Source organism: Zingiber officinale, chromosome 3B, assembly GCF_018446385.1.
Source record: "Zingiber officinale cultivar Zhangliang chromosome 3B, Zo_v1.1, whole genome shotgun sequence".
NCBI lineage: Eukaryota > Viridiplantae > Streptophyta > Magnoliopsida > Zingiberales > Zingiberaceae > Zingiber > Zingiber officinale.
The window spans coordinates 2,683,374-2,698,990 of record NC_055991.1 but is presented as its reverse complement, the minus strand read 5'-3'; the positions used below and the strand labels follow the sequence as shown (position 1 = coordinate 2,698,990).

The 15,617-nt window shown below is 35.2% G+C and overlaps 2 protein-coding genes across 2 annotated transcripts; both read left to right on the top strand.

Annotated features, from left to right (window-relative positions):
• The first annotated feature begins 993 nt into the window (after positions 1 to 993).
• On the top strand, positions 994 to 3,025 carry LOC122055516 (alcohol dehydrogenase 3-like). Its single transcript, XM_042616987.1, has 9 exons — positions 994 to 1,157; positions 1,233 to 1,369; positions 1,451 to 1,497; positions 1,588 to 1,996; positions 2,069 to 2,144; positions 2,227 to 2,288; positions 2,351 to 2,446; positions 2,537 to 2,698; positions 2,775 to 3,025. Exons 1-9 carry the CDS (start codon positions 1,121 to 1,123, stop codon positions 2,889 to 2,891), a joined length of 1,143 nt encoding a protein of 380 aa, XP_042472921.1. The 5' UTR covers positions 994 to 1,120; the 3' UTR covers positions 2,892 to 3,025.
• A 118-nt stretch (positions 3,026 to 3,143) lies between these two features.
• Positions 3,144 to 15,405, top strand: LOC122055515 (beta-taxilin-like). Its single transcript, XM_042616986.1, has 11 exons — positions 3,144 to 3,673; positions 6,873 to 6,913; positions 8,213 to 8,321; positions 9,655 to 9,722; positions 9,856 to 9,933; positions 10,583 to 10,647; positions 11,962 to 12,028; positions 12,133 to 12,315; positions 14,256 to 14,312; positions 14,406 to 14,501; positions 14,989 to 15,405. Exons 1-11 carry the CDS (start codon positions 3,259 to 3,261, stop codon positions 15,145 to 15,147), a joined length of 1,338 nt encoding a protein of 445 aa, XP_042472920.1. The 5' UTR covers positions 3,144 to 3,258; the 3' UTR covers positions 15,148 to 15,405.
• The last annotated feature ends 212 nt before the right edge of the window (positions 15,406 to 15,617 follow it).

Genomic DNA, 15,617 nt, shown 5'->3' with positions numbered 1-15,617 from the left:
GCATCGAGAGTTTAGGGTTTTTTGATTTATTTGATATTTTTTATTCAAAATATCATGTATAATTTAGACTTAGTATTATAACTCGATTCTAATTCTAATTCTAATTCTAATTAAGAATCCTTAATCATTGGTTGTGCGAAGTAAGCGCATTGCCAAACTATGATAATTCATTATCTTCTTTTCTCTTTAAATCCCTTTAGCCTTGATACAAGCTATGTACTTTTGATAAGAAGGGACACTATTTCTAATATAACATAGTATAGTTAAATTGTCATTAATTCCATTTTGTTTCTCGGATTACTTGACCAAATCCATTAATGAAACCTTCATACATATGGGTGTTTGGTTCAAATTTATTAATAGTAATAGTAATAAATTTAATTAGTGGCCAATAGGAATGAAAATTAAGATTATATTATCAATATTTGATTCAAATTCTAAATAAATTTAATTATAATTGATAATATTTATTTCGAATAACATTGAGAATCAAATAAATTTTTAATTATACTTTTATTAGTTAATTTATTAAAATTTTTAATTTTTAAATAATATAAATGTCATCTTAAAATTATCGATAAAGATATTTTATTTTATTTTTCATTTTAGTATTTCACATCTTTTATTATTAATTAATTTATTTGTTTCCAGTTTTCTTTTAAACCATTACTCTAACATTTTGATCCTTCAAAATGTTAACCATCTTTTTAGGAAAAATTTTGATCCTTCAAAAATAAAAAGAAAGAGGATATTATAAAAATTCATTCCATCATTTATATTCCTATTCTTGTAATCTAAAAACTAAGAGCGATAATCATTTATTTTCCCTTAAATCAAACGCCCTGGAAAATGAACGGCACCCAAATAAAGTAATTTGTATATATAATAAACGTGGCAGATCTCACCGAAGCCTGGGAATGATTTGGCAGCCACTGAGCTCTTCGTTATGACACGCGTACAAGCCAGCAACGGCCGAGAGTTGATCACGGCCGCTGCCCTTCTTCCTCTCCTCTCCTCTCCTCTATAAAATGCCTACCAGCTTCATCAGATCACCAAACAGAAACAACTAAAGAAGAAGAAGCAGAAGAAGAAGAAGAAGAAGAGTTTGTTCGAGTAAAAGATGTCGAGCACAGTCGGCCAGGTCATCAAATGCAAAGGTTTCTCCTTTCTCCCGCTAGATTCGATTCACTATTCTTGAACTCCTACACTTGTAAATCTCGCTGTGTGCTCAGCTGCGGTCGCATGGGAAGCCGGGAAGCCGTTGGTGATCGAGGAGGTGGAGGTGGCTCCTCCGCAGGCGCAAGAGGTTCGCCTCAAGATCCACTACACCTCTCTCTGCCACACCGATGTCTACTTCTGGGAAGCCAAGGTACAGAACAAGTATAAATATACACACATTGCAGCCCATTAACAAATCTGTAGATTGATGTTTGCCGCATTTGTCTTGCAGGGCCAGACTCCTCTATTCCCTCGCATCTTCGGGCACGAGGCAGGAGGGTACGCACGCACGCACGCTTAATTTCTCTCTTGCAATTCCATACAGATCCCATTCACTGATTGTCGGCTGGCTCTGTTTCATCCCTGTAGAATCGTGGAGAGTGTGGGAGAAGGCGTGACTGACCTCGCTCCGGGCGACCATGTCCTCCCCGTCTTCACCGGGGAATGCAGACAATGTGCTCACTGCAAGTCCCCCGACAGCAACATGTGCGATCTCCTCAGGATAAATCCTGACAGAGGAGTCATGATAGGTGATGGCCAAGCAAGATTCTCCAAAGACGGGAAGCCTATCTACCATTTCCTCGGAACCTCCACTTTCAGCCAGTACACCGTCGTTCACGTCGGCTGCGTCGCCAAAATTAACCCCTCCGCTCCGCTCGATAAAGCTTGTGTCGTCAGCTGTGGCATCTCGACAGGTTACGGTGCTTGTGTCAATGTTGCAAAGCCTCCGAAAGGTTCATCAGTCGCTGTCTTCGGCCTCGGAGCTGTGGGACTTGCAGTCAGTGTCTTCTTCTTCCGATTATCTCACATTCGAATTTACTTCCACGAATAAAATTCACACAATTTATAGGCTGCTGAAGGGGCAAAAGCTTCGGGAGCATCAAGGATAATCGGTGTCGATCTCAATGCTAGTAGATTTGAGCTAGGTGAGATTATTTACTTTTGCCATTATATTTCACACGCATATTACTGAATCGATCTTCGATTTGATTTTTTTTTCTTTGGCAGCTAAAAAGTTCGGTGTGACTGAGTTTGTGAATCCGGCGGATCACAAGAAACCAGTTCAAGAGGTCAGTTTCTGAATCGTGTAGTTGCGATGATCGCTTATCGTTTAATTCGCGACGTCCACCAGGTGATTGCTGAAATGACTAACGGGGGAGTCGACCGGAGCATCGAGTGCACCGGCAACGTGAAAGCCATGATCTCGGCCTTCGAATGCGTTCACGATGTAATGCTTCTTCTTCTCGCGCTTCGAGCTTGCGCGCGCTTTCCTCCGACATCTCGGAGAAATTAAGCATAAAAAAATTGAACTCTGCAGGGCTGGGGCGTGGCCGTGCTCGTCGGGGTGCCGAACAAAGACGACGAGTTCAAGACGCATCCGATGAACTTCCTCAACGAAAGGACTCTGAAAGGGACGTTCTACGGCAACTACAAGCCTCGCACCGACATCCCGGGCGTCGTCGAGAAATACTTGAACAAGGTGAACGGATCAATGAGCCTATAAATAAACACGCTACTGATCGCTCTGTTTCATCGTCTGTTGGATGAACTTGCAGGAACTGGAGTTGGAGAAATTCATAACGCACACGGTGCCCTTCTCCGACATCAACAAGGCTTTCGACTTGATGCTGAAAGGGGAAGGCCTCCGCTGCATCATTAAGATGGATGACTAGAGTCGGAGTCCCAGTTTGAATGTTTCCAAATAAAAATAATGTTTTCTATCTGATTGATAAATAAGAGTGTCTTGATTGAGGCATAGAAGCCATTTCAGTAGTTCTATAAAATAATAATTTAATATCTGACTTAATTTCGCAGTATTTTCTTTGTTCTGACTTATAAATTTTCCTTATTTTAAAATAAATAAATTTGAACTATTTTTTCCCCCAAATATTTAATCATTATAATAATTGCAAGAGTCCATCCAGCGTGAGGTATTAAACGCCGATCGAGCCCCTCGACCACTCGACCTTCCTCCGATCTTCTCCTTCTCCATTTCTCTGCAGTTTGTCGGTCTTCACTTTCTTTGGTGTTCTGCAACAGATGGAGGTTTCTCCGGCGAATCGCCTCCCGGAAGCTGATTCCTTGCCCGACGGCTTCGTTGAGATTTCCGCTGACCTCTCTCCGCCGCCGACTCCCGACTACAAAGAGTCCTTTGTCGATCGCCAAACACCGGACGAACAGATCGTCGACCCGTATCTTCCGCCCTCCGGGTCAGGTGAGGAAGCCGTATCTCCGGGTCTCCTGGTGAATGGTTCGGAGAAACTGATCGCATCTACGGGCATTTCGGCGAAAAGGGACAGCGTCGGAGATTGTCCCAATTCGACGGGCAGAGACGGGATTTCGGAGACAAAATCCGATAATGAGGCATCCGAGTCAAGCATACCGAAGAATGAGGTTTTGTTAGGTACGGCAACTGAAGGAAACAGCCAAGGAGACGGCAAGAGTTCGGAAACAGGTGGGGGAAAAAACATCCCTTTTTCACTGTATTATTTATTCTATTTTAGTTACTTTTATACTATTATTACCTTCCTAGGATTCCATAAACATTACAGGTAAATCATGTTGTGAGTAGATGATGCTGATTTGTCAGATGGAACATTTCCACTTCAAAAATTCCACTGGAATGTGACGAATGAGGATGAGCTTTAGTGAATCTTGCCAGTAGACATCATGTAGGGGAAAGTTGATCTTTAAAAGGCTTGAGCTTGAACACATGGAACACATAACAAATGCAAGCTTGTGTTAATTTGAGCCTGTAAGTCGCTGTTTGGTATTAGTTTGCAAGCTGAAATCAAGTAATAAGAAGGCCACAGAAGGGAAGCTCCTATGATTATCACACCATAGCATTTAACGATGATGCACTGACCTCCATAACAACTTACTTTTGGAAGTTAGAGTATACAGATCAAATTCAAATTGATCATCTTATAGTTTAAGGGGAGCTTTTGTGCATCTCCCACTGCATTTCATCTCACATGTTGCTCATCAGTCATCATCAAGTCAACAAACAAAATATGTAGACCTTGCTCAACATCTTCCACATGTTGATCATCTTATAATGCCTTAAACTATCCTTTTATAAAGATAAGGATATATTGAAAAGATAAATGGAGCATACATTTTAGACCTTGAATTTGTTCCTACAGAAATAGAACTTCAGCTGCGTAGAACTCGAGAACATTAAAGAATCTTAGAAATTTGCTAAACCATTTAGTTTACCTACATAATACTTTTTCACAAATCTCCATAAAAATTGACAGTTCCTTTCCAATCTTTAGAACTCAAATCTCATGCCAAATTTTTAGTTTTCCATTCAACCATTGAATGCTCTAGGTCTTTTCTGTGCTCATTTTTCATGCTTAGAATAAGTTCTTAATTTGTTTATAAAGATTAGGTTAGTCTCCAACTTTCTTCCTCGATTGAAAAGGACTTCACTCCAGAGATTGGCTTGAGAGATATCAATGTGAAAGATCTAGTGCAAAATCATGAAGCTCCTTGATTTTATTTCAAAATCTGATCTTGTCTCATTTAATGAGAACTTGTTGCAATGACCAGCAATATTAGATGCTCACTAAAAAGGGTCTCTACTGTCATTGTGGTTGGGAGAGTTAGAGCTTTGGGCTGGTCATTTCCAATAGGAATTTTAATTTTCAAGTATGCTAAAAAATGAAGGTGATCCTTGGTGCAACGGTAAGTTGCTGCCATATGACCTGGTGGTTACATATTTAAATCACGGAAAAAGACGGTGTACAATAGATCATTCCCTAGGACTCACATTGGTGGGAGCTTCGTGCACAAGACTGCCTTTTTTAAGTATTCTAAAAAAATCGTGGTAAGTAGTTAAATATTTCATGTTGAGAATGAAACTAATATTCATATCAGCAGGTAAATCAAACCTCTTTGCATTGATTCTCAGTATTTGGGTGATGGGAAAACGGACTACCGACTTAGACATGAAGTTTTTTAATGGACTTTCAGGAATCTCTTTGAGTAAATGCATAACATGACTCATCATCAATATGAGATTTTTTTTATTATTTAGTTGGCATTAGGTATCCAGTTTATGCTGACTAATTATGGGGTGACAAGCCCGACCCCTACGGAAATTTTCCATCGGCTACTAGGATAAATCGGAAAGCGCTTGCAGCGGACAATCCATCAACCCAACATTCTTAGGTCAACAACCCATTAAAGGAAATTCATCCGTTAATTCGTTGAAGGGACTCGATCCTTAAATGTCTAGGAAATTGAGAAGGCGCCATCCGCTGCACCCTTGCCTTGAGGGCATCATTATGAGATTCTTGATCCTTAAGAATAATGATGTGATCATTATTCAGGCAAATTTTCTCTGCCTTTCTTTTGCAATTCATGAATACGTTGCCAAAGGAACTTACTCAGATATACTATAGTTAGGTGGAAACATACTCAAGTGACAAGTCAATGGAAGTGCAAGGAGCATAGCCAAGCACAAGTATGCACAGTTTATTTTAAGTGTTCTAGTTGATATAATGATCATAGGCAAATTATAAATTGTCCAACTGAGCATTTAGGAAGATTACCGAAAGAAATATTCGTGACTTTAGTTTGAGAATTTAGGGTGAACTTAGTCTTGTGGTAAATTTTTTCCACACCGTTTTCTATAAAAATTAACAAAGCTTAATTTTGTTTGAAACCATAGTGTAAGGTAGACTCGATGTAATTTAGCTATTTTGGAAGAATAGCTTGGCAATGTATGAGGCACTAACGTTTCCTATAAAAATTAACAAAACTGAATTCTGTTTGAAACCATAGTGTAAGGTAGACTCGATGTAAATTAGCTATTTTGGAAGAATAGCTTGGCGCACTAAGGGATTGGTGGGTTTAGTGAAAAGAATAAAGTGGGCCATTTTGGAGGATAGATCAACAACTGCGAGAATGGAATAATGTCCACCAGCTACAATATGCTTACTTCGGTGACCAACACAACTCGAGATTTTAATTCATGAATTATATTTTTAAATTTTTTTTTTAAAGGAATATTGCACATAGATGATCTTAAGTGGATTTGTGCGAACGTCAACATTGATACAGTAGAATTATGGTTGGCAGTGGGAATGGCAACAATGAGAACAAGGTTGACTCTAATACCATTTGATGCCACATGAGCTGAGTACCAGTCTTATTCAATAGTCTTACGAGAGAGTAGAGAATATGCAGATGGAAATTGTGTCATTGCTTGAATGAAGTAAGTAATGGGCTCAGGCACTTTTTAGTCTCATAAGACTCAAACAAAGAAAACTTGATGTATAAAAAGTTTTAAAATAAAAAAATAAAATCGAGTTGAAATATAATATAATTATACTTTAGATTTTACACCAATTTATTTTAAAGTAGTCTATTTGCATTAAAGAAAGTCTTGTTTGAACCTACTTCCATTATGATCTTTTCTACCTATGCAAAGAAACAAGTGTTTTGAGAAGTTGCAGTGTGTTTAGGAGAAATATTTTCACACTGCATATCAAGATTTGCATTAATGATATTTTATAGCATTTTTTTTTTGAATTTTCTTATCATTTATATTTCCTACCATTTGTTGTCTTAATTTTTTCAATGGAAGTTGCACTAGCTATTCAAAGAAGATAACATTAACTTTACTTTTCACTTGGATTTTGCAGAAACAAAGGATAAGATGGAATTGCATCCGACAAGTCTAAAGGTTATATGTATACCAGGATATGCTTTTTGCTTAAAATTTATGATATTTGTAGATTTTAGAATAACTTGGAAAATTACATCAACAATATTATAGCATACATTCAGAGTTCAATATGTTTAGATCTCATAGATAATTTGCATTGTACAGGCGGTGTATCTGCCTTTTCCTTTCTTCTTTCAGTCTTTGATTTTGTGAGTCTTTCACTATGATTGGCTTATTGCCTAATAGTTGAATTCCTTTTTGTTAAAATATTTTTTTATTTGCTACATCTGTTACAATGAGATTAATTGCATTCTCTACCTTTTATATTTCACTTTCAATTGTTTCTTTAAATAGGAGTAGACATTTGTTTTTGACTAACAGTTGCTACATTGATACGGTTTATCTTTGAGTGGATGAAATTGCTTAAATTGATATTGATGTATGTTGCGTTAATATGGATATGACCTATCTCTAAATGGATTACAAATTGCTTGTTGCCATCATCATGTCAAACATGCTTTTTGCAATCAATTTTGTTTTCTAAAAAATGAAAACTGAAAATTAGAAAAAAAATTCAGTTTTCAAATGGACCACCCTAAACTTCTCTTTTCTTTTTTAAATAAGAAGATTCAACTTTCATTTACTTTTTGGTTATTTCCCTACTTTAAGACACACAAAGGCTCATTTTAGGTTCACAATTATCATATTTTCAATCCTACTATATACTGCTTAACTAGTTGGTTTCTTTCCAAGTTATATTTATCTGTTGAAATCCTTTAGAAATAAGTTTTTTTTTTTGAGTAAATGGCTGTGGGTTTTTAGAATTCATCTCTATTTCTTTTATGATATGTACTCTTAGATCCACATTAGTTTGTCTAATGAACCATTTATGTTTGTTTTTTGCACAACTTTCCGAGCGTCTCATCGCCAAACTTAGTTCTCTAGCTACTTTTTGCACTTTTTTCCCGGTTTGCAAATATGCACTCACTTGTTTCAATAATCTTAAATGAATATATAGTTGCTATTTCTAACTATTTATCCACCAAATTTTGTTGATTATTAGTATTTGTTTGGTACCACTATATGGATTAAATGGCTAAATGTCCGATGGAGGCCAGAATCTACAGATATTGCTTGCTTTCAGATGGCATCTACAATTGTTTAAATGATTGTATAAGTTGCAACATGTCTTGTACATAATTTGGATATAAGAATGATGCTTTGTTTTTTTGGTAATTTTCTTTGACCTTCTGAAGCTTTTCGATTCTTAGCACTACCTATGGTCTAATTACTGTCTTCTGTTGGGTGGTATTTCAGGAAAGCAGTGAAACAAAACGTAAAACTGTAAAGCGTAACACAAAGTCTGATAAAGAGCTGCTTGAATTTACTTTGAAGTATCAAAAAGTTGTAGCAGAAAGAGATGCAGGTGAGCTAATGGACAAATTTATTTAACTTTAGTATGGCTGTCCATAAATCGAAAACCTTGTTTTTATGAAAGCTCCACTTCCATTCTCATGATAGTTTTTGTTGGTATCTTATTTATATCAGTTTGTTTGATAACCAAATCAGTGAATTACCATCTTGGTTCGAGTCCGAGTAGCAGCATACTATCCTATCAAACAAATCTTCTAAAATAGACACACTGGATCATATGCAACGGGTCCTGTAATGTATTCAATTTTTTATTTGTGAAATCCAAATGCATGAAGCTGTCATTCAATTGTCATCTAAACTCTTTTAACTGAGTTTGATGATCAAAATTTTAATTCACATAAGTGTATCTACTAACAATTGCAAATATCGATTCAAACAATCAATAAATAAATAGGTTACACAAGCACGGTGACCAGAATAATAATGTATGCCTGATGATCAAACAAATAAGCAATAAACAAGTAAAATATACATTGCTTGATCACAAGTATAAGAAATTAAACAGGGTGAATAAACACGTAAGCAATAAGCATTTCATTTCTAATAAATAAGTAAAATATAGTAGCATTCACGGATACAAGAAACTAAACATGGTGATCAGACAAGTAAGAAATAACCATTTTATCCTCCTAAACTTACACATGTCTTCTTATAGATTGAAACATTTGTGCTCTTTCCCTTTTTAAATGAGATATGATATGAAAACCATGAAATTTTCAAAAAAAAAAAAAAACAAATAAGTCAAACAAAATAAATATCAGCTCTTTTGGATTTTTATTCAAATATACAAATATATAAGACATGTATTTATTTATGATAATATTTATCTATATTATTATTGACATCTTTTACATTTTCTATTTCTAACTTATCTAATATAAGTTTCATTTATTTGATTGATGTTTTAACTAAATTGTAATGAAAATCTTTTTGTTTATAATGGTAAAAATTTGTGGTTCAATCTTGACTCGAGCCTGACAATTTTTTTAAAAAATAAGTTAGCTTAAACGTATTTTATAAGCTCAATAAGATAACCAAACAAGCTTGCCAATAGTCAAGTATGATTTGGCTAGGTTCCTTTATGGCCCTATTTGTTACTAATCATCTCCTTATGGGAAGTCCTTATTCTGGAGTAGGGATTTTTTTTTTTTGAATAAATTAGCTTAAACATGTTTTATAAGCTTGATAAGACAATGAAACTAGTTTTGCCCACACTCAATCATCTTCGAGAGGGAAGTCCTTATTCTGTATTACTCAAGTGTGGAAATATTGACTTAAAGTATTGTTCTATGCTCTTTCATGGTTAAATCACTTTTTTCTTGCAGCAATCTCTGTTCGTGAGAGGCTTGAGTCACTTTGCAGGGAGTTGCAACGTCAGAATAAAATGCTGATGGTGCATTTCATATCTAGAATAAGATATTTAACTATTGTTTTATTTGTGTGCATTTCATATCTAGAATAAGATATTTAACTATTGTTTTATTTGTGTAACTGGGCTTTTTCCCTGATATGATTTTCTTTGTTAGGATGAATGTCAAAGAGTATCCACTGAAGGACAGAACATGAGACAAGATTTATCTACAAAGTTCAGTGATGCAATTAAGGTATAAATGCTATTTAATGGCTATGATAATTTATCTTCAAAGGTCTTTGGTTTTCTAGATCTCATGTCATTTATCTTAGTTTTAGAGTTGAGTCCTGAGGTCACCTCCTATCAAACACTTGTAGTCCAACTAATTTTTGTTAGAACTAGAAATCTAAAGGAATAATATACTTACGAGAAAAAATTGCTTACTGCTGAACATAAACAACAGTTCGAAGTGGAAGGAACTTAATATAAATTCTAATACAACAGTAAGAAACTGATGCAAAATGCCATAGCTAGTAGCATTTTTTTTCCTTTTGAGCCTTGTGTATTTTAGGATTTCTTACATTAAACCAACTGACCATCTCAGACACAGTACTTTTTGATCCTATGAACAGTAGTCCCTGTTGCTGCTTGTGTCTTTTCTTTTGCTTTTGCATTGCCATTTTTTTTTTTTTTGAAGTACGACACTGAAACTTGGACTGTATAATAACTACTGAATGTGCTGCTTCAGAATTGGGTGATTGATTGTGAGACATACTTCTTTAGCAGAATGTAGCTATAGTCTAATGATCATTTCTACAACCGTGCACTTTTTAGATGATAAAATTTTTGTACTTTTATTTTCATGCAAGAGATTGATTGATTAATTAACACTCTTATATTAGGATATCAGCCACAAGCTTGAGGTGCAAAAGGATGATTGCCTTTCTCAGCTCAATGAAAATGAGATGTAAGATTGTTGAAGATTCTTCTGCAGATATATTTAAACAAGTATATCTTGTAATGATTAAAATTGATAATGGGGTTCCTTTTTAGATGCATAACTCACTACCACTTACAATGCCTGTATTTTTCTTTAAAATGATGCATTTAAGGGCAACTTGAAAAGCTCGGTTGTGTAGTTCTATTGCGGCAGATAGCAAAAAACATTTCATGGGGTGTGCTTATTTTTTATTTCTTGGTGGATTTTCATTATTTAACAGGAATTGTTTGATGTAGTGTAGTAGACTCTGATTGTTCTCTATTCAAGAATTTGTTTAGGAAATTCATATCATCCATGCATAGTGTTTAGATCTAAGATTACTACTCTTTTGTGTTTTGTAGTAGCTGTTCGATGTAGCTAAGATTCAAAATATGGAATAAAAAGTGTTTAATCTAAGATTACAATTCTTCTATTCTTTAGCAGTAGCATATTATTCCATAAAATGAAGATCCAAAATAGAGAATAAAGTCAAACTTGGTCCACTTTATCCCTTTTCATGGCCACATCTTTACAGCTAAGAAATGAAAAATTTTCTCCTTTTTTTATATGAACCAAATGTTTCATTTCATCCCACAGAAAAATCTCAGATAATAAACTCTGGCTTCTAGGCCATCTCTAGCGATGAATCAACAATTCACAATTCTTTTCTTGCCTATTCTTGATGAACCAACATGTATACATGGATGTAGGAGTATTCATCTAAGAAATATTAAGCACCTTTTGGCATCTCTTCATTCACAAAGAATTCTCCCTTAAATGATCTGATCTGATAAGGAAATCGCAATTCAGTGGGCCTTTTAATATTAATTGGATAGATTGGTTTAAGGGTGCCACATTTAGGAGGCCAAACCATGTGATCGAATAAATCCTCCATTTGTTGCACGCCAATGTCCTCTTTCTCTTTGTCTTGATTTTATTTGAACTTCAATTCTTATTATTCATATTTTGAAACATATCTAATTGATTCTTTGGCTTGGATTTCAAAGTGTGTGTATATATATATATATATATATATATATTCTCTCACATGTATTAGTTAATCAGATAATTGACTACTTAGGCAACATATTGATTAAGGATGGCCTTGTCGCCATGCTTATGTGATGAAAATTACATTATCAACTTTTGTATGCTTAAAATGCTTATGTTTTTGTTAAATCCAGTTTCTATATATTCATTTCAACTTATTTTCCATTTTATTGCCTTCATGCCAAATGATGACCTTTCCATTTGTTTTGTAGTGGTAGTTTTCCTGAATGATGAATTTCTTTCCTTCTTTAGGCTGAGAAATAAGTTAAAGCTCCTTGCTGATCAGTATGCTCTGTCTGAGCAACACTTTGGCCAAAAGGTAAGGTCTACAAGGTAGAATCTTAGCAACTTTGTTTGTATAGAGCTATTTTTGACTTTTATGCTCACTGCTCTTACCTCATGTACTGAACTATGAGCATACAGTTACAGCAGAAGGCATTAGAACTTCAGCTCGCTGATCTGAAACTTCAGCAACAGGATGAGAAGTCAGCTAAGGAACAAACACAGATCCAGTTATATGCTGAACAGGTTTCACAGCTTTTGACAACAGAGAAAAATTTAAGATTACAACTAGCAGCTGATGAAGAGAGGTTTCAGCAGTTCCAGGTTTTTGTCTGTTTATGTTGCACTACCTGTGAGGCAATTTTTGGATTCTATACAGATTAATTTTCCAATTATTATAAGGTTAAAGCTAGAGTTGACTTGGCACAGGGATTCAAGTGCCAATTGTGCCAGTCAATATTCCAATGAATTATTCCACCTTGCCAAAAAACTGACCAATCCCATTAAATGTCAACTTTACAGAGCACACTATTTGGTCAGTGCTTTTGCATTGGCCAAACACATGACGGATTATCCTAGCAGTAAGAGGTGCAATTGCTTGGCGGTGAAACACACAAGATCACAAGATAGAAGGCATGGAGTTTAGTAAATCTAGCAAATAGCAACACAGTTGTAACGTACCAACACATGTTAGGATGACCACTAAAGCTGGGAGTGACATGAAGACTTGTATCATATTACAATCTCTTTCTATTGAAGTCAAGGAGCATGATGTCAACATGTATCCCAATCAACCACCTCAAGTTGTTAATATCTACTACTGCAAACCTTATTAATAATCACCGTCATCGACTTAGATTCTTGGACTAGGAAGAACTCCACTCTACTCTTCCTCTCCACTGAAATTCAATATAAAAGTTTTATGAGGAGAGCACTTGGCCAGTTCCACCATCTTCATCTGTAGCTTGCAGAGAACTAGGCTTTCATTTCTTAATTTTACTTTGACAAATAATCCCATTTTAAGTCGCATCCTATCTAAGGTCAATTCTATTGGATACAATTAACTCTTGTGATATATATTTGGTGTATGTTTCTGTTTTTACAATTGTGATGCCAGGCAAGATAACAATTATCCCGCGGGCTGACAAAAAAGGAGTTTTGAGGAGAAGGCAAGAAGATAAACTGCCGAAAATAAAGAGAAACTATCGTCCTCAAGCTTTTCTAACAAGGAAATTTTATTGTATAATAGAGGCTAGTCCCTCGAATGACTAAACAGATACTTATATTCAGATGTTTATATATACTCTAGACCCTAAGACATAAAGAAAGGAAAGATATACTAACAGAAAGGAAAATTTTCATAATAGACTCAATCCTAAAATCCCTAAACGGACTCAAAATACAAAAGACAAAAATTACCAAAAATACTCTAAATACAAAAAAACCAAAAAAAAAAAAAATTACCAAAAATAATAATAAAAATCTTTGGGTCCTCCTGCATCAAATTGCAATTTTTGTAGATTTTGATTCCCTCAATTTGGTTGAAGTTGTAAGCAAGCCAAGCCTAGCCAAGCATTGTGGTGTTTAAACTTTTTTGATAAAGTAACCAGGCAAGCTGAGTCGAGCCTAAAATGAACTAATATGTTAAAATTATTGTTCAAGCTTGGCTTGATTTTTTTTTTATGAGCTTGAGCTTAAGCTTGGTTTGAGCTTGACTTGAGCTTGGTTCGTTTAGATGTTATCGAGCTCTCAATTTAAACTTGTTTGATTGTTTGAAACTTTTATATTTTAAGTTTGGTTGATTAGTTATTGAGCTTGATAATACAAATTTATTTGTTTATTTTGAAAGTTTATTTATTTAGCAAGATGATGGGAGTTTTATTGATGAACATTGCTCACGAAGTTGTTCACGAACATTAACGAGCTGAACACATATGTGTTCAAGTATGTTCGTTTAGTTAAACGAATTGTTCAAGCTTGTTCATTTAATTGATCTTGTATATATTGAACGAACATAAACAAGCTCTTACCAAGCTGAACACCAGGCTTGTTCATGAACATTCGGTTCATTTACTGTCCTTGGTTCAATTGATATCATGATTTTTGGATTAACCCATCCCGGCATTGCCAACTATGCCATTGTCTATCTTTTTTTGTATTTTGTCCACTCAAATGTTCAGTTTTTTCATGATTATCAACTGTTTATTCATTTTGTTAAACTTTGTTCAATCAAGATAGTTTAATACTATCGAAATTTTCTGCAGGATGCTTTGTCAAAAAGTAATGAGGTGTTTGAAGCATTTAAGCTGGAGATGGAAAAGGTCAGATTAACTACTAGTTGGTATTGCATGTAACCCTCTCCGAATCAAAGAAAACTAAGTGAACTTGCTGATTGTAACTTGAACTTTGATCAGATGACAAAATTAATAAAGGAACTTAAGAAAGAAAATGACTTCTTGAAGGGCAAATGTGAGAAGTCAGATATAGCAATCGTGAAGCTCATTGAGGAGGTAAGGTCAATCTAACTTACTTTCGGCTCAAGTTTTATCCATGCACTTCAGATGGTCAATGTGATAACGTGGAAGACGTGTGTGATTTTTAGTTGTCTCACGTGTTTTTTTTTTTTTTTGCTAAATTTGTTTCAAGTGCATACTAAATAATTATTTTGATAACGTGGAAGACGTGTCTGATAACATATCAAGTATTTTCATCAAGAGTGTTTTTAGTTGTCTCAAGTATTTAAATATTTTAAATGTCAGTAGCGATATTACTTTAAAAAAAGCTTGATGGAGAAATAGGATTCATCTAGCTTATCCCAATAATTGGGACAAACGTTGTTGGTTTGAATTCATGAGAACATAATTTACTCTGTTACTAGATGCATGTCCATATCTTTGCGTGCATGTTTTTCGCGACTTGCCATTGTTCTCTTTTCACTACCTACTTATGTTTTGTCGATCATGTGCTAATTGTTTTGTTTTCTTTATGTTTCAAAAGCGTGAATTAATGAAGAAACAACTGGATAAAGTGAAAACCCAAAAAGAAAAGCTTGAATCTTTATGCCGGTCGCTGCAGTCAGAGAGGAAACACAATTTGGTCAAGGCCAACTCAGATCCTGTCGCCGCACAGGTATCTACATCCAGTGAAGATCCATAGCAACCCCTCAGGACTTGGTATCAAGTTAGGAAAGTCGTTTTAGAATTATGAGTACATTTCAAAGAGAGGGATACATGCAATGTCACATGTGTGTTAAAAGTCAAACAATAGATTGATCAAAGCTCTTGTGAAGCATTAGGTTTGTTGGAAGAAACTGGCACTTCCATTTGCCCACACCACAATCTGTCACTCGTGCACACTTAGATTATTTTGTTTAAAATTTGGGTTGTTTATTCTATTGCTGCTCGTCAAGCATAATATTGAAGTGTTGAATTAGAGGTAATTAGTTGGAATTATACCTTTCTATCCAGAGCCAATTTGCATTGGACTCGGTGATTAGTTTGTCTGTTAAATAATTTTAGATTGAATTAAAATTTTATCAATTTATTTAAAGACAGACTTAATTGGGTTAGTCCATGTGGATTGCAGGTCCAAATGGGCGGCGCAGTTTGTGACAGACTTGGGTTGGC

Excerpts from the sequence above, each read along its gene's own strand:
- LOC122055515 (XM_042616986.1), top strand. The coding sequence starts at position 3,259 with ATGGAGGTTTCTCCGGCGAATCGCCTCCCGGAAGCTGATTCCTTGCCC. Across the intron at positions 12,029-12,132 it reads AGCAACACTTTGGCCAAAAG|TTACAGCAGAAGGCATTAGA; the intron begins GTAAGGTCTACA and ends ATGAGCATACAG. Across the intron at positions 14,313-14,405 it reads TTAAGCTGGAGATGGAAAAG|ATGACAAAATTAATAAAGGA; the intron begins GTCAGATTAACT and ends AACTTTGATCAG.
- LOC122055516 (XM_042616987.1), top strand. The coding sequence starts at position 1,121 with ATGTCGAGCACAGTCGGCCAGGTCATCAAATGCAAAG. Across the intron at positions 1,498-1,587 it reads TTCGGGCACGAGGCAGGAGG|AATCGTGGAGAGTGTGGGAG; the intron begins GTACGCACGCAC and ends TCATCCCTGTAG. Across the intron at positions 2,447-2,536 it reads CCTTCGAATGCGTTCACGAT|GGCTGGGGCGTGGCCGTGCT; the intron begins GTAATGCTTCTT and ends TGAACTCTGCAG.